General features: G+C 60.1%; 1 protein-coding gene across 1 annotated transcript in view; it reads left to right on the forward strand.

Moving 5' to 3' along the window:
* TMEM132C (transmembrane protein 132C) overlaps positions 1 to 23,263 on the forward strand; it is a 272,078-nt gene extending 248,815 nt beyond the window's left edge. The window contains exons 5-9 of the mRNA XM_079152481.1: positions 3,673 to 3,816; positions 8,621 to 8,826; positions 10,247 to 10,520; positions 11,562 to 11,753; positions 20,672 to 23,263. Of these exons, the coding sequence (XP_079008607.1) occupies positions 3,673 to 3,816; positions 8,621 to 8,826; positions 10,247 to 10,520; positions 11,562 to 11,753; positions 20,672 to 21,844 (1,989 nt within the window). The 3' untranslated portion in view covers positions 21,845 to 23,263. The remainder of the gene's footprint in view (positions 1 to 3,672; positions 3,817 to 8,620; positions 8,827 to 10,246; positions 10,521 to 11,561; positions 11,754 to 20,671) is intronic.
* The last annotated feature ends 3,630 nt before the right edge of the window (positions 23,264 to 26,893 follow it).

The following is a 26,893-nucleotide window of genomic DNA, read 5'->3' on the forward strand; positions in this document are numbered from 1 at the left end:
AAGACGATGGGATCTTGGAGATGAGCTAAATGCATTTTGCAAAAAAATAAAAATAAAAAATAAATGCATTTTGCACCGTGAGATGGACATGAACTTTGGGGGCCAAGGACAGAATGTTGTGAATTGGATGAGGTGTGCCCCGAAAGCTCCGTGCAAATGCGGGAATGTTCAGAGGGGGAGCGATGGCATTGTGAGAGCGGGGACCTAGTCAGCCCATCCAGTTTGAATGGACTTCCTGGGTGGTGACTGGGCAGATGGGATGTGGCAGAGGCAGGTGGTCACTGGGGGCCTGGGGACCTGCTCTATGACCCCTCTCCTCCTTCCCTCTCTGCTTCCTGGCACATGTCCTGGGCAACTTTCTTCCACCACAGACTGGCCATGACCACCACCTTGGGCCTCACCTTGGGCCCGGAGTAATGGGTGGAGTCGGTCACAGACTGAAACCTCTGGGACCACGAGCCGAAAGAAGCTTTCCCTCTCTAACCTGCCCTTGTTGGGTGTTCTGATCACAGAGGCAGAAAACTGACTGAGACACTGGCCTCAATTTCTCCTTTATAAAGGAAAAAATGACTGATTTGTTTTTACTTTATTTTCCATTCTTTCCCCGACACACCCCAATGTTGGATACGAGGTGTCCCTCAACAGCTCAAAGGAGCAAAGAGATCCCTGCGGGAGGTCTGAACTTCCACCCCCACGACTCCCGCCCCAGCAGGCTCACCAGGCTCACCAGCTGCCCTGAGGCCCTGGCCTGTTCCTGCCCGAGGGGCATCCCAACCATCACCAGATCTGACCGCCCCCAGGTATTCCTCCAGTCCAGTGGAGGGAGCTGACACTTGGAGAGGGCAAAGAACAGCCAGGGACGCAGGTGAAGCTCTGTCCTCACTCCTGACCTGCCAGCCAGAGATGTGGTCAGGACACACATACCGTCCTGGGTGGACACCCAACCCTGCTGAACTGTGGCCGCTCACCCCACCCTGCACCTCAGTTTCCCCATCTGAGGACTGAGGACCACACGACCAGCTGCTCCATGGGCCCTGGACCAGGTGTCTGGCCGCTGTGCCGTGAACTGTGTTCTCTCCTCCTGTTTCCAAGGTGAACACCAGTTGGCTTTCCAAGGCCTCCCTGCAGGCCCAGAGTCAGAGGCAGTCTGGCCTGGCCTGGGCCTCTTGGTGGGTCCACCCTCATGTCCTCCCTCTCTTCCCCCCTCCCTCCCTTCTCCCTCCCTCCCTCCACTGCCCTTCCTCCCCCATTTCCCTCCCTCCCTCCCTCCGCCCCTTCTTCCTCTTTCTCAGATACCATTCCTGCACCGTAAGACCTGCCTCTTGAGAGTACCCTCCTCAGAGGTCCGGCCTTGGTCAAGTTCGCGACCGTCACCCCATCCAATTCCAAAGCCTTTCCCCAGCCCTGCAGCTATCCCTGCCCAGCGCCCTCACCAGCTCCCTGTCCCTGTAGCTGGCCTTCAGCGCCCGCCCTCCCGCTCCACACACGTCCTGACTGCTCCGGGCTGAGCCGCCCCCGGGTGCTGTCACCCAGGTCCACCCCTTTTCTCCTCCGCCCCTGGGGTCAAGACCCCAGGACCACCACTGGTCACGTCCCAGGTGGCCTTTTAGTCGATTTGCAGCCCTGAGTCTCACGCTCCAGAAGCAATTCTATGTTCTTTATTGATTTAAAAATTAAAACGGCCAAAGCAATTAGCATTTATGAGGAAGAGTCAACAACAAGGCGTGTTTAATCCAAAGCCTCCGGCTCTTTGCAAATTTGAAAGGACGTGATTTCAGTGCCCTGTGCCACTGACTACACAGCGGGACAGAGCAGCTTCCTGCCGGGTGTGGGCAGGGAAGGAGGGGGAGTGGAGGGAGAGGTGGGAGGAAGCACCTAGTGACACGTCTCTGGGTGGCGACACCAGGGCTTCAGACCTCCGAAGGCCCCGTGGCTGTGTGGGAAGCAGGTGCTGGAATTTGCCAGAGCCCGGAATCTCTCGGAGGTCTGCCCTCCAAGAGGCTGAGCTTCCACTGCCCAGAAGGAGCTGGGTCAGGGGTAGGCAGTCAGCAGCAGAAGCTTTCTTGGGCAGCCATAGGGACGGGGGGAAGGGAGGCACACCAGCTCCCAGCAGCCCCTGCACAGGACAGCTTGTGGGTTTCAGAAACAGTGCAATTGTGTGCGCTTAAATATTGTCCTGGTCTCCAGTGAACTGCCTCTACTAAAAAGCTTTCGGGAGTTGCAACCAGTCGCACAGAACCCTGTGTCTGCACCAACCTCTCTCTCTTACACTCACACTCACACTTACACACACACACACACACACACACACACACACACACACACGCACGCACTCACACACGCACACTCTCTCACACACACACACACTCTCACACACACTCACACACACACACTAACTCCACCTTCACCAGGCCTGAATCTTGGTCTTGGACCTCAGGCTCCAGAGCTGAGAGGATCAAGTGTGTGTTGCTCGAAACCCGCCCCGTCTGTGGAATTTTGCTCTGGTCCAAATGGACTGAGTGAGACAGATTCTCAGCGATGACAGGAGATCCAAGAGGAGGAGACGGGTGGAGGCCACGCAAGCCGGTGTCGTTCCTCACGGAGGAGAGTGCAGATCCCAGACTCACGGTGCTCCCCAGGCAGTGAGCACTCCCTGCTCAGCAGAGCGGCTCGTGAACCCGGGACCTCCCCACAGGGCTGCTGGCCTGTCCCAGAGGGAGGCATTTCCTCCTGTCACCTGTTCTTTCCGTGGCTGTTAGTGCCCTGAAATCCGTGTGGTCAGGGAAGCCTGGGGCCCAGCCCTCTCAGCCTCCGTGCAGTGCAGACAGGGAGTCTGAAGGCAGAGACACCCGCCCAGGACGATCTCAGGCAGGGCGATGCACAGGTGGGTGGCGGGAGGCATCCTGGCCGCCTCGCTGGAGAGACCGCCCGGCTCCCTGCTCCCAGGTCCTCAGTGGTGACCGGGTCCCACCTTGGCGCGGGGCTCTCCAGCCTCCCCGGGACTCTGAGCTGCCTGCCGCCCGTCCTGTTTGCTGCGCTGTCACAGGACTTGAGGGTCTGACAGCTCTGGTCGGGGTTCGTGACCAGCCTCGGGGGCTGCTTTTCAGGGTGGTGCTCCTCGGCAGCTCTGGGGAGCACCACCCTGCCTCTGTCCCTGGAAGCCACACCAGCTCCAGGTCACGGCCATGTCCCTGACCTCAGCCCTCTTCCCTGGGACCCATTTCCTTCCTCTGACCTTCGTGGCCCCCTCCTAGGGAGATGCTAGAATCAGGCCACCCAGGATGGTGTCCCCATCTAAGATCCTGCAAGTCCCTCTTACCAGCCTGGATGTAGTCCAGGCTCTGAGGTCAGATGGTGGACATCTGCTGCTGCAGGGGGAGAAGAGGGCACTGTGGGACCCGCCACGGTACCTGCTGGCCCGAGGGACGTTTCTGGGGTTCACACCACAGCCTGGCTGATGGGGAACAGAGGGCACCTGTGGTCACGGGAAGCCGGGAAGAGGATCGGGCGTGGACCAAGCATCACGTGTTCTTGAGAATCCATCTCACAGCTCGGCCTTTTCCCTCCTAAACAAATGCCCCCGGTGTCTTGTCTACCTGGCAGCCTGGCGCTTACCTGGGGGATCCCAGGGACGGAGACCCCCTGATCCTGTGCGTCTGGTTCTTTCGGCAGGACACTGAGATCCTGAACACAGCCATCCTCACGGGAAAGACGGTGGCCGTGCCCCTCAGGGTGGTCTCCGTGGAGGAGAACGGCGCGGTGGCGGACGTCTCGGAGTTGGTGGAGTGCAAGTCTGCCGACGAGGGTGTCATCAAAGTAAGTGGCTCCGGAGGCAGCCGGGCTCCGCTCTCTGGGGGAGCTCGCCCCGAGAAGGGTCGTCCACCCGTCTGTGCACGCCCAGCCCACCCCCCAGGTCCCACCCGGTCCTGCCTCATTTTACCACTCTGCTCATCTAGGTTTCTCTTTATTTTTTCCCTCCCTCCCTCCCTCCCTTCCTTCCGCATTTATTTAATGGAAAAATGAGAACTCTACCTATTTACCAGGTACCATGCGTGGCTTTGGAAAATGCGCGTGTGCGGCGGAACAGCTCTCAGCTCATTACCCTCCTGCGCGTCGCCTCACGTGTCTTTTTGTGATGAGAACACTTGAAAGGATCTCAGAAACATTTTTAAAAGCGAGCGCATTGTTACTGACTGTGGTCACCGTGTTGTGAGAGAGCCCTTGACCTCCTCCTGAGTTAAATTCACAGGCGCAGGGAGTAGAGCGGTGGTTGAGACGGGGGGAGGCAGGACCGGGGACGGGGCCACTCCGCTGGGCGAGTGACAGCTTGGAAGGAGACTCCAGCCAGTTCTCCGGAGAGAAGGAATCTATTTTTAGCTTCAAAACCAGGGGAGAACAAGACCCAGCAAGAGAGTCCATCAGAGCTACACCCAGGGCGACCCTGGCTGCCCTTCAATGATGCTGACAAGGAGCCCGGGGCCATGTTCCCGGAATGCGATCTGTCTTTAGGGAAGAGGCCTTTTCAGACTGGGAGCTGCCCCTGAGACACGGGGAGGTGGCATCGCTGGCCGTGGGCGGAGCAGCACAGCCTCTCAAGTCGGGAGCCACGGGGCGTCGTGGAGGGGCTGGGCGGGCAGGAGGGCGGCTTGAGGGCGGCGACCGGTCGCTGTGGAGGAGATGGGGCGGGAGCTGGCGTCCGGTCAGTGCTTCTCTGCTTCGGGCTTCGGGAGCTCAGTTTTGTGGAGTCTGAAGATGCGGAGGTTTCGCTCAGTGCAGGCAAATGAACCTTCCTGCCTCCCGGTTCTGAGACAGACGCGGAGGCCTAAGCCAGCGCCACAGGGCCATGCACAGGGCCAGTGACACTGGCACACGTGGCTGCTGTGCTACAGGAGAGGAGCCCTGGCCTGGGGGCCTGAAGCTCGTGCGTCTCCATGACCCAGACATTAGTGTCACCTGCTGGGGTGAGTTGCTCTTTCCACCTCCAGCCCCGGGCAACCACTGAGCTGCTTCTGTCCCTGTGGATCTGCGTTCTCTGCCGTCCATTCCTTGGCTTAGCATCGTGTGAGGCGGAGGCTGCTGGCATCCAGTGGTGGCTACTCATGGCTGCACAACAGAGAAGCCCGTGACGGAGCTGAGGTGGAGGAGGCTGCCCTCACCCGGCAGGGACGCTCTCGGGAACCGGCACCTGTGTGTGGCCCTGACCAGCAGCCCACAGACAGGACTCCTCTGTCACTCCCTCCAAGTGACCTAGTGTGGGGTGATGGCTCCTCGGCGGCCTGGTCTCCACGGGTCAGGTGAGGGCTCCTGAGTGGTCCGCAAGGAGGTGCTGAGCAGCAGGACTGGCACATCATCAGCAAGATGTGCCATCGAAGATGCGGAACCCAGTGACGACGATGCCGAGAGGGGGTACCGGTCACCATGGGAAGCAGGGGACACTCATCATTGCCAGCAGTGGCCTCCCAGGGTGGACTAGCCTGGCAGCCTCAGCCTCCAGGGAGAGTCACCCCTGCCATCCTCCCACATCCAAGACTGGGGACCTGTAGGGATACGAGTCAACAGCCCCCCAACATCCCCTGACGGCGGAGGAGGCCTTAGACAGCAGAGGCTGGAATGCAAGTCAGCAGCCCCCCAACGTCCCCTGATGGAAAGCAGAGGCTGGGATGCAAGTCAGCAGCCCCCCAACGTCCCCTGACGGTGGAGGAGGCCCTGGACAGCAGAGGCTGGCCGGCAGGTGCCTCTCTTCCTCCTTGGAGACTGACCCCAGACTCTCCCCAGGGGACACCATCAGGTGCCAAGGCTGAGAGACCAGACTGTGGCACATGACCCTGTGCCACCCAGGCAGGACCTCCATGAGCCAGCCCTGCCCTCCAGGTCCTCACAGCCCCCATGCATCAGCCTTGATGGTTCATATCAGTGTGGCAGGGTCCCACAGGCAGCCCACCCACCCGGGACCAAGAAGAGGCTGCTTCCTGCTGTGGCAGAGCCGGCTGGCTTTGGGGCACCACGGTCCTCACTGCCAGTCACTTAGGAGGTGACCATGCACCCGGAGACCACCCCTGTTGGTTAGGACACCCCCGGACAGGCAGCGACAGGGCTCTGCCGTGCCCTGCGACCTCGAACCCCTGGCCTTCCCCTCGACTGTTCGTCTATTCCTCGGGGGTCAGGTTCCCCCCACCCAGACAGGCAGCGGAGGAGAAAGCCGATGTCTGGGAATTGCATCGTTGATTAGGAGATCCCTGCCGGGCGCCTGCCGGCCGTTACGCTAGCTCTGCCCAGATCTGGGGCAGTGCTGATGTGCTAGTGGCCAGTCTGGGGCAGCAGCCAAAATTGGTTTCCATCCTTCATCACCTCGGGGACACTTTGAGACGCCTCTTGACCATGTGTGAGAAGCCACCTCCACGTGTCCCTCCCAGCTGCTCCCTGCCAGACCCCAGCAGATGGAGCGAATCTCTCTGCCCCGCCCTCGCCAGCTGCCTCTGCAAACAGAACTGTGCATGGCAGATGAAAATCGGCCCAGAGAGGCCACCCGCCACCCCGGGAGGTGGGAAGGAGAGGGTGTGATCACGGGAGCCCACTGCTCGGCCCCGGAAGTGCTCTGGAGGTCATCTGGTGGGGTCCAGACCTGCAGCAGGGATCTGCTCCTTCCAGAGTACGCAGCCTAGCAGGCAGATAAGCGAGTCGGCAATGATAGCTTAGCAGGGTGAGTGCCACGTGGTGGCTCCGTGAACTCGGGTTGCTAAGCTCAACGTGTGCATGTGCGACTCTAGCGACTCTAGCGCAGGGGAGCCTCCTGTGCATTCTCAAGGAGTCGCTGACCTGGGAGGTTAGGAAAGGCAGCCTGAGGCGTCCTAGGGGCTTTCAAATTGACTTCCTGTGTTTCACTGCTTTCACCTCCATGTCCTCTCTCCTCTCAACCCCAAGTCCTTGAGGGTTGTCCTGAGGCACCCCCACAAAGGGAGGGCTCTTTTCATCCATCTGTCCTTCCTTTCATTCATCTGGCTGGCTCTCCACAAATCTGACCCTCCTTCCCTTCCCCCACCTCCATCCATCCTTTCATCCTTCCACTATTCATTCATCCATCTTTCCATCTACTCACTCATCCATTCGTCCATCTGATCATCCTTCCATCCATCCATCTAGCCAGCTAGTCAACCATTTGTCCACCTACTCACAAATCTGTTTGTCCTTCCATTCATCTGTCTATCCATCCATTGATTTATCCATTCATCCATCCATCCTTCCATCAGGTCATCTATTCACCCATCTAATCCATCCCTTATCCCTCCATCTCTCCATCCCTCCTTCCCCATCCCTCCATCCCCCATCCCTCCATCCCCCATCTCTCCATCCCCATCCCTCCATCCCCCACCCCTCCGTCCCTCCATCCCCCATCCCTCCGTCCCTCCATCCCCCATCCCCCATCCCTCCATCCCTCCATGCCTCCATCCCTCCATCCCTCCATCCCCATCCCTCCATCCCCCATCCCTCCATCCCCATCCCTCCATCCCCATCCCTCCATCCCTCCATCCCCATCCCTCCATCCCCCATCCCTCCATCCCCATCCCTCCATCCCCCATCCCTCCGTCCCTCCATCCCCCATCCCTCCATCCCTCCATCCTCCATCCTTCCATCCTCCATCCCTCCATGCCTCCATCCCTCCATCCTCCATCCTTCCATCCTCCATCCCTCCTTCCCCATCCCTCCTTCCCCATCCCTCCTTCCCCATCCCTCCATCCCCCATCCCTCCATCCCCCATCCCTCCATCCCTCCATCCCTCCATCCCCCATCCCTCCATCCCTCCATCCTCCATCCTTCCATCCTCCATCCCCCATCCCTCCATCCCCCATCCCTCCATCCCCCATCCCTCCATCCCTCCATCCCTCCATCCCCCATCCCTCCATCCCTCCATCCTCCATCCTTCCATCCTCCATCCCCCATCCCTCCTTCCCCATCCCTCCATCTCCCATCTCTCCATTCCATCCCTCCATCCCCCATCCCTCCATTCCTCCATCCCTCCATCCCCCATCCCTCCATTCCTCCATCCCTCCATCCCCCATCTCTCCATCCCCATCCCTCCATCCTGATCCTTCCATCCCCCATCCCTCCATTCCTCCATCCCTCCATCCCCTATCCTCCTATCCTCCTATCCTCCATCCCTCCATCCCTCCATCCCTCCATCCCTCCATACATCCACCATCCGCTCTGCTGAGCTCTGCTTCATGAGCAGCTGATATGACGAACCAAGGGCTGGAGATGCAGATGATGCACTTTTTGCCTTCAAGGATGTCACAGTTTAGGAAGTGATACAGGCACAAGGGGCCTGTAAATTGCACCCAATCACCTGGCTTTAGGAGATGGGTCATGTCATCTTTCCATAATTCAACTGAGCTTCTCTTTCTGTGTTCAGTTCGTTGATGGCCAGAGCAGAACCCGGCTCTTCCTGGCATTGTAACCATCACCCTCACCCTAGGAAGGGGCATTTCTAATGCACCCGTCTGTGCCAAGTCCTTGTCTGAGGAACTGGAAGCTTATGTGCTTTCCAAGGAAATGGAACGAGCTGAAGACAGTGGTCTGCAGGGTCCTGCAGACATCTCCATCCCCTCTCCCTCTGCCTCTGCAGGTGTCTGACCACTGCGACTACGTCTTTGTCAACGGCAAAGAGACGAAGGGCAGGATGGAGGCCGTGGTGAATTTCACCTACCAGTACCTGAGCGCCCCGCTGCGCATCGCCGTGTGGGTGCCCCGGCTGCCCCTGCAGATCGAGGTCTCTGACACCGAGCTCAGCCAGATTAAGGGCTGGAGGGTCCCCATCGTGGCCAGCAAGAGGTGAGCTGGGGTGGAGGAAGTGTCCTGGAGCCAAGATAACGACAGCTATACGCAGAGTCCTAACACTCAAGGGGCCATTCAGCACCTGGCGCGTAGTAGGTACTGATGTTCCCACAACTCTTACGTCCCCTAATCCTGACAAGGACTTGGGATGGCCCAGCCAGAGCTGGACCCACAAGCTGCTCAAGGCTGAGCCGTCCAGAGCTGGACCCACGGGTCTGCATCAAGCCTGAGATGTCCTCTTGCTTCACGTGGGTTTGGCGAGGCTGTCTTGCAAGTGGGTCCCCGAATGTCACCTCAAATGTTTCCATTTTTCTAGGCCTTCAACCCCCAGGGGACTTAAGTTTGGATTGAATTTCTCTAAGGAAAGCATCTGCCCTTTCCTGTGTTTTGTGAATATCTCTAAGCTTGAAACGCTCCATGCAGGTCAAATTACTGGATCAAATGTAATTGCATTTATACTGGAGGATGGGCTACTGTTTGCAAACAGCCTCTAGTTTATCTATTCTGTGACTCTGGATTGTCCTGTGCAGGAGCGTGGGGTCCAGAACTCAGGGAGCTCTGAGCTCCCACTCAGCCAAGCCGGAGTTGTGGCTGAGGTCCTGGCTTCCTGCCTGGAATTCCCTTGGAATTCCTGCTGGGCCATCAGGACTGTTTTCCTGGCGGCTCTGAGGCACCAGGGTCCTCCCATAGGCCCCAGACGGTGTCTCAGGAAGAGTGCCAGGCACGCAGAAGTCAGACAGTCCTACCGGAAGAGCGTGAGAGAAACCAGCCCCTCGGGGCGGACGGCCGTCCTCCAGATCACGCTGGGCTCCAGAGAGGCCAAGAGAATGGGCGTGTCCCATGTGGAACCAGGACACCTGGCACTGAGTTCCGAGCCAAGGAAGGCGTGCTGCGGGCCAGCTTCACGAGTTGACCCAGACCCCTGACCTCTCTGTTGCCTCATCTAGACGTAAGGATAGCCAGAGGCCTGTGGCTGCAGGTTACGGCGGGCCCACCTGGGGGCCTGGCCCAGCTCAAGAGCACAAGTGGCTCTGTCCAAGGGGACTTTCCGCAGCGGTGGGCTGTCCTAGAGGGATGCTGTCCAATCTGGTAGCCGCCCACACGGCAGCCAGAGTATTTGAACCGTAGTGTGACCGAAAAGTTGGGGCTTTGAGTGCATTTAATTTGCGTTCATTTGCGTTTAAGTAGCCATCCTGGGAAGGGACACTTAGTACACCTGGAAGTGTGCTTGGTACGCATCAGCCCTAAGTCTTAATCTGCTGATAAACAAATTCCAGAAGGAGGCCCCGCCCTTTGTGCCGCTCAGGGTGGAGCTGGCTGCCTGTGGCCTGGGGCCGGTGCAGAATGTCCTGTCTGGGAGGCCCAGTGGGCACCGCTGACTCCTGGTCCCGTCCAGAGCGGCTTCTCCTTCCCCCAGGGCCACGCGGGAGAGCGAGGACGAGGAGGAGGAGGAGCGCCGGGGCCGCGGCTGTGCCCTGCAGTTCCAGCATGCCACCGTGCGGGTCCTCACCCAGTTTGTGTCCGAGGGCTCCGGTCCCTGGGGCCAGCCCAGCCACCTGCTGGGCCCCGGCTGGCAGCTGGACATCACCCACCTGGTGGTGGACTTCATGAAGCTGGAGGCGCCTCACATCGCCTCGCTCCAGGACGGCAGGATCCTGGTCGGGCGGGAGGTGGGGATGACCACCATCCAGGTAGGAAGGGCAGCCAGGAACGTCTGTGGTGGGGTGGAGCGTGCTTCCCGGAGGGGGCACGGGGGTCCCAGTGGGCAGGTCACTGTGGCCAGTTCCTGTCCCCCTCCAAATGGCACAGAAAGGGCAGCACGACCCAGCGCCTGGCGCTCCCGTCTTGCTCCGGCACCCATGCTGCCCACACCGCGGCTGCCTCCCTGTCTACACGGCCTCCAGACCCCCAAGTAGCTTCCCCCAGAGTCACTTGCCTGCCCCTCTTGGGGTGGCCTTCCTGTCCTCTGTGCATCTGCAGGGGGGCAGCTGGAGCCTGCAGTTCCCTTCCTCTGCTGCTTCCGGACACTGCCATCCCTTTGTGCTGGGCGACATCCAGCTCTTCAGAATCCACATCCCATCTTGTGCTTCAAAAGACACATAGGACATTTCAGGACAGACGGCGGGTGGGGACGGCCTTTGCCTCCACCCCACAGGTTGCCTTGACCAACCCCTGTCTGGAATGCCATTCTTGACCTTTGCACCATGTGTGGAAGCGACCTGTCCAGTCCGCCATCTCCCCTGGATATCTGCACCCCGTGGAGCTCGTGGGAGAGGGAGAGATCAGTGTCCCGACAGGACACACTGCGCTGGGGTGGAAAGTGTGGAATGTCATGGTCCAGTTCTCCCCAGTTGATTCCGTAGCTCACTTAGAATCTGACTCAGGCTGCACAGAGTCAGTTTCTGTGCAGCTCTTCATGAGTCTCGTCAACAGGATCCCCTGCACAGTTGACCAGGTCGTGCATGGGACAGGGCCCCTCCTTTAAACGGGAGGGGTCGTTCTCTTTTAAAGACATAATAGATTTTAATATTCGTATCGATTTTCCAACAAAGGGAACCGAGACGATGGGGAGGGGTGACTGATCTCAGTAAGTCACAGTGCTCCTAGTGAAACGGGCGTGTGACTCCTTTGCCCTGTGCTCTGGACTCAGGCCCGGTTGGGATGGAAGAGGCCTTGTGGGGAATTCTGACATAGGGAAGCAGCCGTGACGGGTGCTCCTTGTGTCCTGCCAGGTGCTGTCCCCACTGTCGGACTCCATCCTGGCCGAGAAAACGGTCACTGTGCTAGAAGACAAAGTGTCAGTGATGGACTTGGCCATCCAGCTGGTGGCTGGGCTGTCCGTCAGCCTCCACCCCAGTGCAGAGCACAGCAAGGCCATCACCGCTGTGGCCACGGCCGAGGAGCTACTGCACACCCCCAAACAGGTAGGGCCAGGGCGGGGGGCGGGCGGAGTGGGGCGGGCCGCCTGCCCGATCAGGGAGGAGGAAGCACCGTGCCCGTCGGCAGCCGCAGGTCCAGGCGGAGCTCAGGTCCTGAGCCCTAGAGCTTTGTCCCCCAGCTGCCCGTGGGACCCAGACCAGGCGCGAGCCACCCGCAGCGTCTCCGGGAGGGACTGGCGGGTGCTCTTTCTCCCTGCCCCTCCCATCCACGGTGGGCAGAGTGAGCCTCTGAAGCCGGGGGTCAGCCCACGTCCCCCCACCTGTAACCGATGCAGGGACTTCCCACTGATCTTCGGAGGCCACGGTCCCCCACGCGGGCCTCCTCACCAGCCTTCCCACAGCTCCCGGCCTCTCCCACAGCATGTGGGTGCCCCCTCCCAAGCCTCTCGGGCTCTGGCCTGGAGCACGTGGCCCAGCTTCCCGAGCGTCTCTGCGTCCCATGTTCAGACCCAGCTGGGGCCCGCGGCTCCCTCTGCCTTTCCTCCCAGCCCATCCGCCGTGCCTGGGCCACCAGCCCTGCTCCACCCGCAGCCGCGGTGTGATCTGCAGCCACTGCATGTTCGTGCGTGCGCCCAACCTGTGGGTTCTCCTCCTGGAAGGCAGGCTCAGGCCTTCTCCAGCGCCATGTTCGTGGGCACGCAGTAAGTGCTCAGGGAACATGGCCCCCTGCGTGGAGACTCGGCTGGGCAGGAAGCCAGGCGGCACAGGGAAAGGGAGCGGGGAGACACCCGCCCTCCCACGGGGCTCTCTGCTTCCACCGCGGTCACTAGGCTTGACCTGGAGGAGAGGAGGATGTGGGATGGAGGGCTTCACGGTGCCACCCTCCCCCTCGTGGCCTGGCCAACTGGTGCTGGAGATCAAGTTGGGATGAACAACGTCGCTAGCTGAGGACAGCGGCAGCTGGCCGGAGTAGAGCTCCTCGGAGTCAGCTCCTTCCATGAGGACGGGCACAGGGCTCTGGGCCCCTCTGTGCCATGGGCACGCAGGATGCGGGCTCCCCAGGCACACCTGTCTCAGTCAGACTCCTGCTTCAGCCCAGTTCCTCCGGTGACCAGCTGCACAGGAGGCAGGCAGCAGGGGGAGGCGGGAGCCAGTCCCTGCAGGCAGGTCCACGGTGACTCCGCTCCACTGTGGCTCTGTTGACAGTGTGCCTCTTCCACGGTGGCTCTGTTCCACGGTGGCTCTGTTCCACGGTGGCTCTGTTCCAAAGTGGGCCTCTTCCACTGTGGCTCTGTTCCACGGTGACTCTGTTCCACGGTGACTCTGTTCCACGGTGGCTCTGTTCCACGGTGGCTCTGTTCCACGGTGGCTCTGTTCCACGGTGACTCTGTTCCACCATGGCTCTGTGACAGTGTGCCTCTTCCACGGTGGCTCTGTTCCACTGTGACTCTGTTCCACGGTGGCTCTGTTCCACGGTGGCTCTGTTCCACGGTGGCTCTGTTCCACAGTGGGCCTCTTCCACGGTGCCTCTGTTCCACGGTGGCTCTGTTCCACTGTGACTCTGTTCCACGGTGCCTCGGTTCCACGGTGGCTCTGTTCCACGGTGGCTCTGTTCCACTGTGACTCTGTTCCACGGTGGCTCTGTTCCACGGTGGCTCTGTTCCACGGTGGCTCTGTTCCACAGTGGGCCTCTTCCACGGTGCCTCTGTTCCACGGTGGCTCTGTTCCACTGTGACTCTGTTCCACGGTGGCTCTGTTCCACGGTGGCTCTGTTCCATGGTGGCTCTGTTCCACAGTGGGCCTCTTCCACGGTGGCTCTGTTCCACGGTGGCTCTGTTCCACAGTGGCTCTGTTCCACGGTGGCTCTGTTCCACGGTGACTCTGTTCCACTGTGGCTCTGTTGACAGTGTGCCTCTTCCACGGTGGCTCTGTTCCACGGTGGCTCTGTTCCACTGTGACTCTGTTCCACGGTGGTTCTGTTCCACGGTGACTCTGTTCCACGGTGGCTCTGTTCCACGGTGGCTCTGTTCCACAGTGGCTCTGTTCCACGGTGACTCTGTTCCACCGTGGCTCTGTTGACAGTGTGCCTCTTCCATGGTGACTCTGTTCCACTGTGACTCTGTTCCACGGTGGCTCTGTTCCACGGTGGCTCTGTTCCACAGTGGGCCTCTTCCACGGTGGCTCTGTTCCACTGTGACTCTGTTCCACGGTGGCTGTGTTCCACGGTGGCTCTGTTCCACTGTGGCTCTGTTCCACTGTGACTCTGTTCCACGGTGACTCTGTTCCACGGTGACTCTGTTCCACGGTGGCTGTGTTCCACGGTGGCTCTGTTCCACTGTGGCTCTGTTCCACTGTGACTCTGTTCCACGGTGACTCTGTTCCACGGTGACTCTGTTCCACTGTGGCTCTGTTCCACTGTGGCTCTGTTCCACGGTGACTCTGTTCCACGGTGACTCTGTTCCACTGTGGCTCTGTTCCACTGTGGCTCTGTTCCACTGTGACTCTGTTCCACGGTGACTCTGTTCCACTGTGACTCTGTTCCACTGTGGCTCTGTTCCACTGTGACTCTGTTCCACGGTGACTCTGTTCCACGGTGACTCTGTTCCACTGTGGCTCTGTTCCACTGTGGCTCTGTTCCACGGTGACTCTGTTCCACGGTGACTCTGTTCCACGGTGACTCTGTTCCACGGTGGCTCTGTTACACTGTGGCTCTGTTCCACAGTGACTCTGTTCCACGGTGACTCTGTTCCACGGTGGCTCTGTTACACTGTGGCTTTGTTCCACAGTGTCTCTGTTCCACAGTGGCTCTGTTCCACTGTGGCTCTGTTGACAGTGTGCCTCTTCCACTGTGGCTCTGTTCCACGTTGACTCTGTTCCACGGTGGCTCTGTTCCATGGTGGCTCTGTTCCACGGTGGCTCTGTTACACTGTGGCTCTGTTCCACAGTGGCTCTGTTCCACAGTGGCTCTGTTCCACCGTGGCTCTGTTGACAGTGTGCCTCTTCCACTGTGGCTCTGTTCCACGGTGACTCTGTTCCACGGTGGCTCTGTTCCACGGTGGCTGTGTTCCACTGTGGCTCTGTTCCATGGCGGCTTGCTCCACAGTGGCTCTGTTCCACAGTGACTCTGTTCCACGGTGGCTCTGTTCCACGGTGGCTGTGTTCCACTGTGGCTCTGTTCCATGGCGGCTTGTTCCACGGTGGCTCTGTTCCACAGTGACTCTGTTCCACTGTGGCTCTGTTTCATGGCAGCTTGTTCCACAGTGGCTCTGTTCCACAGTGACTCTGTTCCACGGTGGCTCTGTTCCACGGTGACTCTGTTCCACGGTGACTCTGTTCCACGGTGACTCTGTTCCACGGTGGCTCTGTTCCACAGTGGCTCTGTTCCATTGTGGCTCTGTTCCACGGTGACTCTGTTCCACTGTGGCTCTGTTCCACTGTGGCTCTGTTCCACGGTGACTCTGTTCCACGGTGACTCTGTTCCACGGTGGCTCTGTTCCACAGTGAGCCTCTTCCACTGTGGCTCTGTTCCACGGTGACTCTGTTCCACTGTGGCTCTGTTCCACTGTGGCTCTGTTTCATGGCAGCTTGTTCCACAGTGGCTCTGTTCCACGGTGGCTCTGTTCCACGGTGGCTCTGTTCCACGGTGGCTCTGTTCCACAGTGAGCCTCTTCCACTGTGGCTCTGTTCCACGGTGGCTCTGTTCCACGGTGGCTCTGTTCCACGGTGACTCTGTTCCACGGTGGCTCTGTTCCACGGTGACTCTGTTCCACTGTGGCTCTGTTCCACGGTGGCTCTGTTCCACAGTGGCTCTGTTCCACTGTGGCTCTGTTCCACTGTGGCTCTGTTCCACAGTGGCTCTGTTCCACTGTGGCTCTGTTCCATGGCGGCTTGTTCCACGGTGACTCTGTTCCACAGTGACTCTGTTCCACGGTGGCTCTGTTCCATGGTGGCTCTGTTCCACAGTGAGCCTCTTCCACTGTGGCTCTGTTCCACGGTGACTCTGTTCCACGGTGACTCTGTTCCACGGTGGCTCTGTTCCACTGTGGCTCTGTTCCACTGTGGCTCTGTTTCATGGCAGCTTGCTCCACAGTGGCTCTGTTCCACAGTGACTCTGTTCCACGGTGGCTCTGTTCCACGGTGGCTCTGTTCCACTGTGGCTCTGTTTCATGGCAGCTTGCTCCACAGTGGCTCTGTTCCACAGTGACTCTGTTCCACGGTGGCTCTGTTCCACAGTGACTCTATTCCACAGTGGCTCTGTTCCACGGTGACTCTGTTCCACGGTGACTCTGTTCCACGGTGGCTCTGTTCCACGGTGACTCTATTCCACAGTGGCTCTGTTCCACGGTGACTCTGTTCCACTGTGGCTCTGTTCCACAGTGGCTCTGTTCCACAGTGGCTCTGTTCCATTGTGGCTCTGTTCCACGGTGGCTCTGTTCCACTGTGGCTCTGTTCCACAGTGGCTCTGTTCCACAGTGGCTCTGTTCCATTGTGGCTCTGTTCCACGGTGGCTCTGTTCCACAGTGGCTCTGTTCCACAGTGGCTCTGTTCCATTGTGGCTCTGTTCCACGGTGACTCTGTTCCACGGTGACTCTGTTCCACGGTGGCTCTGTTCCACAGTGGCTCTGTTCCACAGTGGCTCTGTTCCATTGTGGCTCTGTTCCACGGTGACTCTGTTCCACGGTGACTCTGTTCCACGGTGGCTCTGTTCCACGATGACTCTATTCCACAGTGGCTCTGTTCCACGGTGACTCTGTTCCACTGTGGCTCTGTTCCACGGTGACTCTGTTCCACGGTGACTCTGTTCCACTGTGGCTCTGTTCCACAGTGGCTCTGTTCCACGGTGACTCTGTTCCATGGTGGCTCTGTTCCACTGTGGCTCTGTTCCACGGTGACTCTGTTCCACTGTGGCTCTGTTCCACTGTGGCTCTGTTTCATGGCAGCTTGCTCCACAGTGGCTCTGTTCCACAGTGACTCTGTTCCACGGTGGCTCTGTTCCACGGTGACTCTGTTCCACTGTGACTCTGTTCCACAGTGGCTCTGTTCCACTGTGGTTCTGTTCCACAGTGGCTCTGTTCCATTGTGGCTCTGTTCCACAGTGGCTCTGTTCCACAGTGGCTCTGTTCCACGGTGACTCTGTTCCATGGTGGCTCTGTTCCACTGTGGCTCTGTTCCACGGTGACTCTGTTCCACTGTGGCTCTGTTCCACTGTGGCTCTGTTTCATGGCAGCTTGCTCCACAGTGGCTCTGTTCCATTGTGGCTCTGTTCCACAGTGGCTCTGTTCCACGGTGACTCTGTTCCACTGTGACTCTGTTCCACAGTGGCTCTGTTCCACAGTGGCTCTGTTCCACGGTGGCTCTGTTCCACGGTGGCTCTGTTCCAAGGCGGCTTGTTCCACTGTGGCTCTGTTCCACGGTGGCTCTGTTCCACGGTGGCTCTGTTCCATGGTGGCTCTGTTCCAAGGCGGCTTGTTCCACGGTGGCTCTGTTCCACGGTGACTCTGTTCCATGGTGGCTCTGTTCCACGGTGGCTCTGTTCCATGGTGGCTTGTTCCACGGTGCCTCTGTTCCACGGTGACTCTGTTCCACGGTGGCTCTGTTCCACGGTGGCTCTGTTCCACAGTGGCTCTGTTCCATGGTGGCTTGTTCCACGGTGGCTCTGTTCCACGGTGACTCTGTTCCACGGTGACTCTGTTCCACGGTGGCTCTGTTCCATGGTGGCTCTGTTCCACGGTGGCTCTGTTCCATGGTGGCTCTGTTCCATGGTGGCTCTGTTCCACGGCGGCTTGTTCCACTGTGACTCTGTTCCACTGTGGCTGTGTTCCACGCTGGCTCTGTTCCACGGTGGCTCTGTTCCACGGTGGCTCTGTTCCACGGTGGCTCTGTTCCATGGTGGCTTGTTCCACGGTGGCTCTGTTCCACGGTGACTCTGTTGCACGGTGACTCTGTTCCACGGCGGCTTGTTCCACAATGGCTCTGTTCCACTGTGACTCTGTTCCACAGTGACTCTGTTCCACGGTGGCTCTGTTCCATTGTGACTCTGTTCCATGGTGGCTCTGTTCCACGGTGGCTCTGTTCCACAGTGGGCCTCTTCCACGGTGGCTCTGTTCCACGGTGGCTCTGTTCCACGATGGCTCTGTTCCACTGTGACTCTGTTCCACGGTGACTCTGTTCCATGGTGGCTCTGTTCCATGGTGGCTCTGTTCCATTGTGGCTCTGTTCCACGGTGGCTCTGTTCCCTGGTGGCTCTGTTCCATGGCAGCTGGGACAGGCAGTGTACCCACAGGGATTAGCAACAGGGGCCTTGTTCCTGAGGTGCCTGAGTGGACTCCATAGTGTCCCAAAGAGGGGGACAGTTGCGGGAATGCAGGACGTTCGCTGTCCAAGGTGCCAGCGGGCAGCATGGGTCTGGGGGGCACACAGGTCTAGAAATGGCACAATGGCTGCAGGCTGCAGTGCCACGGGGCCGGGGCCAGCGTCCCGGGTGAAGGGTGCAGGCTCTGGCGCCCTGGGCTGCCTTGGCCCTGGAGGCCGTGGGGACCAGGGGCAGTGCTCACTCGGCCCTCTAGGTGACAGGCGCCACCAACTCAGCAGCTCAAAGCCTCAGCCAGGCCTTGGCTCCGAGGTCTGTTGGTGGCCCCGCTGGGCACTGTGCTCAGCAGGTGGCAAGGCTGGCTTCTCCCCGCCATCTGGGGAAGGACCTGTAGCCCCAAACCCTGCTGCTGGTGCAGTGGCCCTCGCTCGGTGTGGCCGAGGTCCCTCTGGGCAGCTGGGGTCTGCGGGCCTCTCTCGGCTCACTCTCACTACCGCTCCCTGTCCCCTTGGCACCAGCAGCGGGATCCTCACCCCGGCCTCCCATGCGACCTCTGCTGTGAGGCTCTTGAGACTCCTCCGTCCCTGTCTGACTAGGGCACACGTGGCAGAGCCCCCATCACGTGCCCCGGTCAGGGTCCCAGCAGCATGTCTGCAGGGGCCTCCTGGCCGTCCTGCCGGCCCCCAGACGGTCCCAGAGCCTCCACGGGAGCAAGTGCAGGACACGCAGTGCGCTGGCCCCAGCCTGGCTCCTCCGCCCTGGTCCCCGGGGCAGGAAAGTGGCCGGCTCTTCTCTGTGAGAGAGGAGGACAGCGGGAGAGAAGCCGCGCCCACAGAGCGACTCGCAGCAGCGGGAGTCCTGAGGAGGAGGACTGGCCGTGGCCTCCGAGGGCAGGGCAAGGACACCTGTCCTCCTGCGACGGCCCATCTGTCTTCACCAGCGGGGGCAGCTGGAGGCTCAGTGCTGCCATTGACAGAGGGAGCCCATTAGCCGCAGGTGACGGGAAGGGAGCAGGCAGCTCTCCAGGGACACAGGTTACTCGAAGTCCCTGGGGAGGCGCCGGCCACTCGGAGGGGCCTCGGGGCCGGCCAGGCCGTGATGGGGGTGGAAGGACGCAGGCCTGGCCACGCAGCAGGCTGGTGAGGTGGGCCACAGGCGAGTCCAGGGGTCCTGCGCGCTGACACCCGGCTGTCGGCCTCTAAGCTGGAGGGGTCGTTCTCTTTTAAAGACAGAGTAGATTTTAATACTCATTTCGATTTTCCAACAAAGGGAACTGAAACGACGTGGGGAGGGGAATGATCTCAGTAAGCCACTGCGCTTCTGGTGAAGCCGGCCCGGGATCCTTTGCCCTGTGCTCTGGACTTGGGCCGGTTGGGATGGACGAGGCCTTGGGGAGTTGACGTCGGGAAGCAGCCGTGACAGGTCTCCTTGTGTCCTGCCAGCCCCTGGGCTTCCGCCGCTCTGCTCTGTTTCTAGAAGCCCTGCAGCTGCCCTCCATCTCTGCCGCCTCCCACCCGCTGCCTCGCCCCGGGGTCTCCCTCCTGCTCTCTTCTCCTGAGCGTCTCATCTCCTGGGCTCTCGAGACGAGGTCTGCTCGTCTCGTGTGGTCACCTTTCCCAACCCTTCTCTGGGCTCAGCTCAGCCTGCTCCTCTGCCCATCTCTCTTGGGGTGGACGCCGTCCGCCTGTGGGGGACAGTCTTTCTCTCGTCTTGTCCCCATGGCCTCCTAGCTCGGTGGCTTTGCTGGTTCCCAAGGAATTCTCCTGGGTATGACATCTGCCCTCGCAGTCCCCACTCTGTGCCCAGAGGTGATGCCACAGCCACCCCAGGATCCCGTGGGGGTTTGGATTTCCAGTGGGCATCCGGGCTGCCTGGTGGGGCTGCGAGGGCAGGGTCTGGGCGGGGGCCCTGGAGGGCACTGTGATCAGCCTGACCTGAAGAGGGAGGTCGGGGGAGGACCTTGTGTGACGTTCCCTGCAGGGGCCGATAGCGGCCTCCTGTGTGGGGCTGACAGTGGGCTGGCGCTGGCTCTCCGGGGCTGCCAGCCTAGTGGTTAGGAGTGAGCAGTGCCCTCGGCCACGCCTGCGGCCTGCATCTTGTTGACCACAGGGCTATGGCACTTGGCCAGTCCGTCACCAAGTAGGAAGCATAGCCATAAAAGAGAAGAGCAGCACCTGTGAGCAGCACCTGGCCCCCAGAGCAGAGCTGGACCTCAGCCCCTCCCCACCGGCCTCCATTCCCCTGGACGGCGCCCTGCCCCGGGGCACAGGCTCCACACTAGTGTGAGGGCCTGGTCTGCCCTGGGGAGTTCCGCCTTGGAGGCACAAGGGTCTGCCTCCGAGTGTCCAGCCTGGTCTGGGCTCTGCTGCGGCCACGGGTGCCAGGGAGGAGGCTGGGCTTCTGCTTACTGAGCCTCTGCCAGGTACATCGGGATCGGAAGTGGGGCCTGGGAAGAGCCTGGGAAGGGCCGCACCCAGCTATCAAGGGAGTCAGGGTGCTTTGTCCACCCTGGCGTGAAACCTGTCTTCTCCCCCAGATTCATCAGCCACCAGGTCCGGGTTTGGGGTCCAGCTCCTTGTTTGGGGCATCATGCTGGTGGGGAGATCTAAGAGAAGGGCCTCCCCGGGGGTGCTCACTGCCTCTCTCCCCGCAGGAAGCTGTGGTCAGCACATGGCTGCAGTTCAGCGACGGCTCGGTGACACCCCTGGACATCTACGACACCCAGGACTTCTCCCTGACCGCCACCTCCTTGGACGAGGCTGTGGTGTCTATCGCCCCCGCCCGCTCTCCCAGGTGGCCCACAGTGGTGGCCGAAGGGGAAGGGCAGGGCCCGCTGGTCCGAGTGGACATGACCATCGCAGAGGCCTGCCAAAAATCCAAACGCAAGAGTGTCCTGGCCGTGGGCATCGGCAACGTCAGGGTCAAGTTTGGACGGAACAACGCCGATCCCAGCCCCACCGGAGACACGGACGAGGAGGAGACCAAGAACCACGCCAGCCACCGTCGGAAGGGCCAGGACGAGAGTCCTGGCCAGGATGGGCCTTCCCCTGAGCGTGAGGAAGGGGCCCTGCGGAGGGCCACCACGACGGCCAGGTCGCCGCTGGACGGCAGGGCAGTGAAGAGCCGCTGGCTGGACGGGGGCGTGCGGCCCGGGGAGGCACCGCTGCAGAACATCCCCATCGACTTCACCAACTTCCCAGCCCAGCTGGGCCTCCCCGGGACAGGCGCTGGGCTGGAGGAGAACGGCCTGCTGCAGGCGCCCCGGGGCCTGAGCGACCTGGAGATCGGCATGTACGCCCTGCTGGGCGTCTTCTGCCTGGCCATTCTGGTCTTCCTGATCAACTGCGCCACCTTCGCCCTCAAGTACAGGCACAAGCAAGTCCCCCCTGAGGGCCAGGCCTCTGTGACCCACTCCCACGACTGGGTGTGGCTGGGCAATGGGGCGGAGCTCCTGGGGACCCTGGGGGACACCGCGCCGCCCCCGGAGGAGCACACCACCGTCATCGACCGTGGACCAGGGGGCTGCGCCGAGGGCCACCACCTGCTCCTCAACGGGGGCTCCCAGAAGCAGGGCCAGGGGCGCCGGCCCGTGGACTCCAGGAGGCCGGGCCAGGCACAGCAGCAGGAGCCCCCACACTCGCCCACCTCCAAGCGGAAGAAGGTGAAGTTCGCCACCTTCCCCATCTGCCCCACCGACAGCGGCTGCCCCACTGTGAACTCCATCCTCGGGGCCAAGGAGGACATCCCGTGGGTGCACCAGGACATGGATGTGGGGGCCCCCGAGGAGCTCAAAGACGCCCTGGAGGACCTCCAGGGGAAGGTGTAGGTCCTCCAGCCACGAGCCTGGCCCCGAAGCCTTCCTGCAGGTCCCCGGTGGACAGAGGGCATCCTGAGAGGCTGAGTGGGACGGGCTGGGCTCCCTAAGGCCCAGTGGGAAGTTCTGAAGCCCAGAAGGACACTTTTGTATCACGAGTTTTCTTAACAGTTGCTGACGGTGGATTTTGGAAACTCCTCTGGTTCTGGGGGAGGCAGGGTACAGCCAGAAATGCTGGAAAGGGGTCTTACCAACACACACGAGCTACCAAAAATTATTTGTTAAAAAAAAAAAAAGCAAAAAGACAAATAAAAAGAGACAAATAATGATGTTTATATTTCTAATAAAGGAGCAAAAGACAGAAGGAGGGCCCTCGGCAGGATGCTCCCAGCTCCGCGGCCGCCTCCGCTTTCCCCAGGACTGTGGCCTGGGCCAGGGAAGAGACGCCTCCCCCAGCAGAGGCGGCCTCGGGGCAGAACTGAGGAACTCTGCGCTTCAGCCGTGGCCACCTCTTCCTCCTGCGCATTTCCTCTCTGCATCCAGCTCACATTTGATTTATATTTAAAGTTGATTTCTGAGGATCGAGTGGTATATTTTTCCTAAATGAAATATAAATTATATTCTCTTCATCAGAGGGCTTTTTAGCAACAATGTCCAGTCCCCCCAGTCCTCCCGCTGTGACTGTAATGCGTCTCCTCGTCCCTCCGGCTTTGCTGTTGTATGTTAGGACTTGACAATTCGAGAAAGCTCTCGACGCCTTCTGTTGGGGGTGGCGGGGAGCTGCCGGGGACCCCACCAGCGACATCACAGGGTCAAGGCCCGTGGGTGGGTCCTGTTCAGCAGAGCAGAGCCCATCCTGGACGCCCCCTCCACACAGAGAGCCCTGGGAGGGGGAGGTTGGGTCAGACCACAGCCACTGCTGAAAAAGGACCCAAGATGAAAACCGTTTGGGGTGGGGGCTTCCAGCTGTGCCTACCTTGTCGGGCAGGGTGTACCGGCATAGACGCAAAAGATGGAATCTACGTTAGAGTCCGTCACTGTGCTCTCGAGCAGCGTAACCGTGTAGCCGCGCATCGCAAAATGCATTCATCCAAAGTGACAGGCACGTGGCACGGAAGACCTGCACCGGGTAAAGTAACCCCCTTTGCGACTCTCCGAACGGCGGCTGTGGATGACAGACGTCCTGACCGAGCCTCATGTTCACAGCAGGGAGAGGCTCACAGAGATACCAGGGATGGCTACTGGTGGTTTTTTATTGTTATTATTATTATTATTATTACTAAAGTCAGTAGCTGAGAAAGGGTCCTGAAGCCTCTTATGCTTGTTTGGACCTTTTAAAAGTATATTTGTAGCACATATTATAGACGGAAAGAAGATATTTATTTATACCTGCAATGCCAGTTGTCATTAAAGTGCTCCCGATGGCTTGACCACGCGGCGTCTCCGGCGTGTTTCTTCCGCCGGTCAGTTTTCCCTGTGCCGAGGGGACCCGTGCATGTGCCTCTCCCCTCTGCTCCTGAAAGATCCCGAGCGACTGCCAATAAGGGAAGGTGGCCCCGCGTTCACCTCCGCCTGCCCTCCGCCGCATCCCGGCCACCACAGCCGGCCTGTCGCAGGTTTCTGACTGGGCGGCTCCGGGAGGCTTTTTAACAGCCTGCAGGGGTGCGGCGGGTGCTGCTGGTTGAGGCCTGCACTTTGCGAGCCACGCGTGGACCTGGTTGGCGGGAGAGCCATGCGGCCTGCGGGAGGCAGGGTCCATCTCTCCCCTCCTTCCGAGCTATCGCCGTTGGCTCGGGGTCTGGGCAGGGCCATCGTTGCTGCCCGTTGCTGTTTTTCCATGACGGTTTTATGGAGACACGGTTCACATGCCATGGAACCCACCAGGAAGACGTCCAGCTGGGTGTCTCTAGCCTGTTCACAGAGCGGGGCACCCATCACAGCCCCGGTCTGAGAGCACGTCCATCACCCCAAGGAGAAGCCCTGTGCCCCTCAGCTGCCATGTCCCAGGCCCGATCTCACCAGCCCTGACCAGCCACTGCTGTGTCTTCTGTCTGCGACGATTTGCCCGGAGGAGCGGACGTTGGAATCTTTCCGGACACTCTCCTGAAAGTGGGGTGAGGGGTGACAATCCCAGTCACATCGAGTCAGTTTCCTCCTTGGAAAAGCAAGCTTAAGTAAGACAAATGTGCGCTCGCTCGCAGCCCCGATTCCGTCAGACCCTAAAGCAAACCGGATCAGCCTCAAGGACTCGTGGTTCCCGCCCGCTCACTCCCTTTGGGAAAGTGGGTCCTCACCAGGTGAGTTTGGGCCACACGTGACCCCCAATTTATTCCCAAGGACGTGCGTCGTCTGCCTTTTGCAAATAAGGCCACAGGTGTGGCGGGTATGGGCACCCCAGGAAAGGCCCTGGCTTTCCTCAAGGACCCTGGGCGGCAGCAGGGACCCCACAGCACAGAGCCTGGGCAGACGGGCTTCCTCCCTGTGCAAATCGAGAAACGCAAGGGCACATCTCTTTGTTGCTGGCCTGGGACGCCGCTTGGCACATGGTCACTGGACACTGCTGTGTGCCCAGCCTGCGCCACACGCCAAGGTCAGAACAATGAGCCAGACCTCAGGCCGCTCGCGGTCAGAGTTCGGAGGCAGAGGTGGAAGGTCGGGACAACACAGATCTGCGGGTGCGTGCTGGGTCACTGAGCCGCTGGCGGTGGCGGCTCCCTTGTGCTTCCCTTCACACCTGCTTGTGGACAGACGTCCCCCATGTAGCCCACCATTCCTCTCCTGGTCTTTCCGAAATGTGAGGGTCTGAAAAAGGAAATAGCAACAACTATAATAATTTTAAAAAAAAAAGTCCAGTAAATGAGCCGTCACTCTGTGCCAGGTCCAGGGTCAAATGCCCTCCAGTTAAGGCCACCTCATCCCCAGGAGGTGTGAACCCATTCCAGGTGGGAAAGAGCGTCCTTCCCGGGGCCACAGACCCCGGTGGCAGAGCCGGCGTCCAGGCCCAGCTGTGTCCCTGCGTCTGTGTCCTTATCTACTGTGTGGCACAAGCCCCATGTGTACGGTCCTGTGCTAAAAATGGAACTCGACCAACATAAAGGCGACTCAGATTCGCTACACGAGAGCTGGAAGGTGAAGAAACGCAGGAGAAATGAAGAAGGAAAGTAAGCCTTCCGCCGCGCCCACGGCCCCTGGGTGGTCACCTTGCAGGCGACTGTCACATGTTTCTATTCAGGTTTGGAAGGCTTCCCGTTGTAAGCGTGAATCTGGAGTGATCTGTCCAGTTTATACAGTAGCCCGTGAACGAAGGTCGTAAGAGACTTTTTAAAGTGACCAGACTCTCTCTGTGGGCACTGCAGGGATGTCCTCAGTTTCTTTCTGAGATCAAGGGGCAAGTGTTGAGTTTCAAGCATCGTGAACCAGGGGAAGCTCTGCAGCCTGTGGTGGAGGACGGCAGGCCTCTGCTGGGGAGAGGCACAGCCAGGAGCTGCCCCGCACAGCCATCACCATGCACCTACCCGGGGAGGCGCGAGGCACGGGGTGAACAAGAACCATCCCAGCATCGCCCAGTGCCGCACGGCCAAGGGAGGCTGAGATCATGCAACCCGTGGCCACTCCCACCGGTGGTCAGACCTTCCTTAAACACCAGTGAGACTCCAGTGAGGACGAAGCCAGGCTCCTCCAGGACACAGAGGATGAAGCCAGAGGAGGGCTGTCACAAGGCCTCAGGGGGCAGCCGCGGCCGTCAAAAGAGCACCAGTCCCAGGGACGCTGGGCCCGCACCAGGTGAGTCCCACTCCTGCCACCAGCCCGCTCTCCAGACGTTGACGACTGAGCCTGCAGGGCTCAGAGACTGAGCTGGGAGCAGCGGCCCAGAGCGCACAGCAGGGCCCCTGGGCTGGACAGACAAGTGCGTCAGATGCAGTTCTCTCTTGAGCCTCTGGCAGCATCTGGATGGCCCATGAGCAGGGGGATCACAAAGCAGGGGGAGAGGAACAGGGAGGCCGAAGCGTGGCTGCTCTCGTGGCACTTAAGAGAGGGAACTGGAGCCTAAAGCCCACAGGCAAGAGGGACCCGTTAGCGCCCAGGGCTGGAGCCGAGACCCTGGGGGGTGGTCCTCAGGGGAGCGGGCGGGCCTGAGCGGCCCCAGGAAGCCGGGAGTCGGGTGGCTGATGACTGAGTCGGGGTCTCAGAGGCTCCGACCCTCGCGAGCGAGAGCTGGCGTTGTACCCCTCCTCCAATGGGGGACCTCCTCCAGAGAAAAAGGGCTTCTCCTTCCCTCCCGCGCTCCCAGGGGGTTCGCTTCGGAAGTGTCTGCTCTGGAAACAGCCAGAGGGAGCTCTGGGGCCAGGCGTGGCTCAGCGGCAGAGCCCTCGGCTAGGAAGCTGTGAGGCCCGGGCGCCACCCCAGCACCACACGCGATTCTGGGAGACACAGTTTCTCACCTACGGGGCGGGGGGCTCCTGAGAAAGACGTGGCCATCAGGCCGCGCTGACCAAAGGCAACCAGGGCCACGGTAACTAAGGACGAAGACAGAGAAACAGGGTTCGAAGCCCAGCAAGGCACACACTGATCACACCAGCTCAAACTCCAACCCCCAACCAAAGAAGCTGGTAGTGAAAGAGTCAGAACCGGCGGCAGAGGCGGCGAAGCTGGACGAGCCTCAGGAGGCAGGACGCATCGCCGCAGAGAAGAGGGCTGGGTCATAACAGAGGAGCTCCCTGAAGCCAATCAGCCCAGTTATCTGTGAACCTCACAACCGACGGGCAGACACGGGCCACAAAGACGGAAGCCACAGGCCACTGCTGAAAGGCAGGACGGCCAGGCCCTGCACATGCGCCCCTGTCTCCCGAGCCGCCAGGTCAGGGCTGCCTGCTGTCTCCAGCTGCTGGGTCTGTGATTAACGAGTTAGGGCAGCAGGGATCCAGCGCAGCATCACTTGGGAGGGGCTGCGGCCAGCCAAGTTTCCCAGGATCAGGGGCGATGGCGAGGAGTACACAGCCCAGGGCCGGGGCGGACACTCAGTCCTCAGCCACTCAGCACCACACAGAGCTAGGCTACCCA

Source organism: Sciurus vulgaris, assembly GCF_902686455.1.
Source record: "Sciurus vulgaris genome assembly, chromosome: 8".
Taxonomy (NCBI): domain Eukaryota; kingdom Metazoa; phylum Chordata; class Mammalia; order Rodentia; family Sciuridae; genus Sciurus; species Sciurus vulgaris.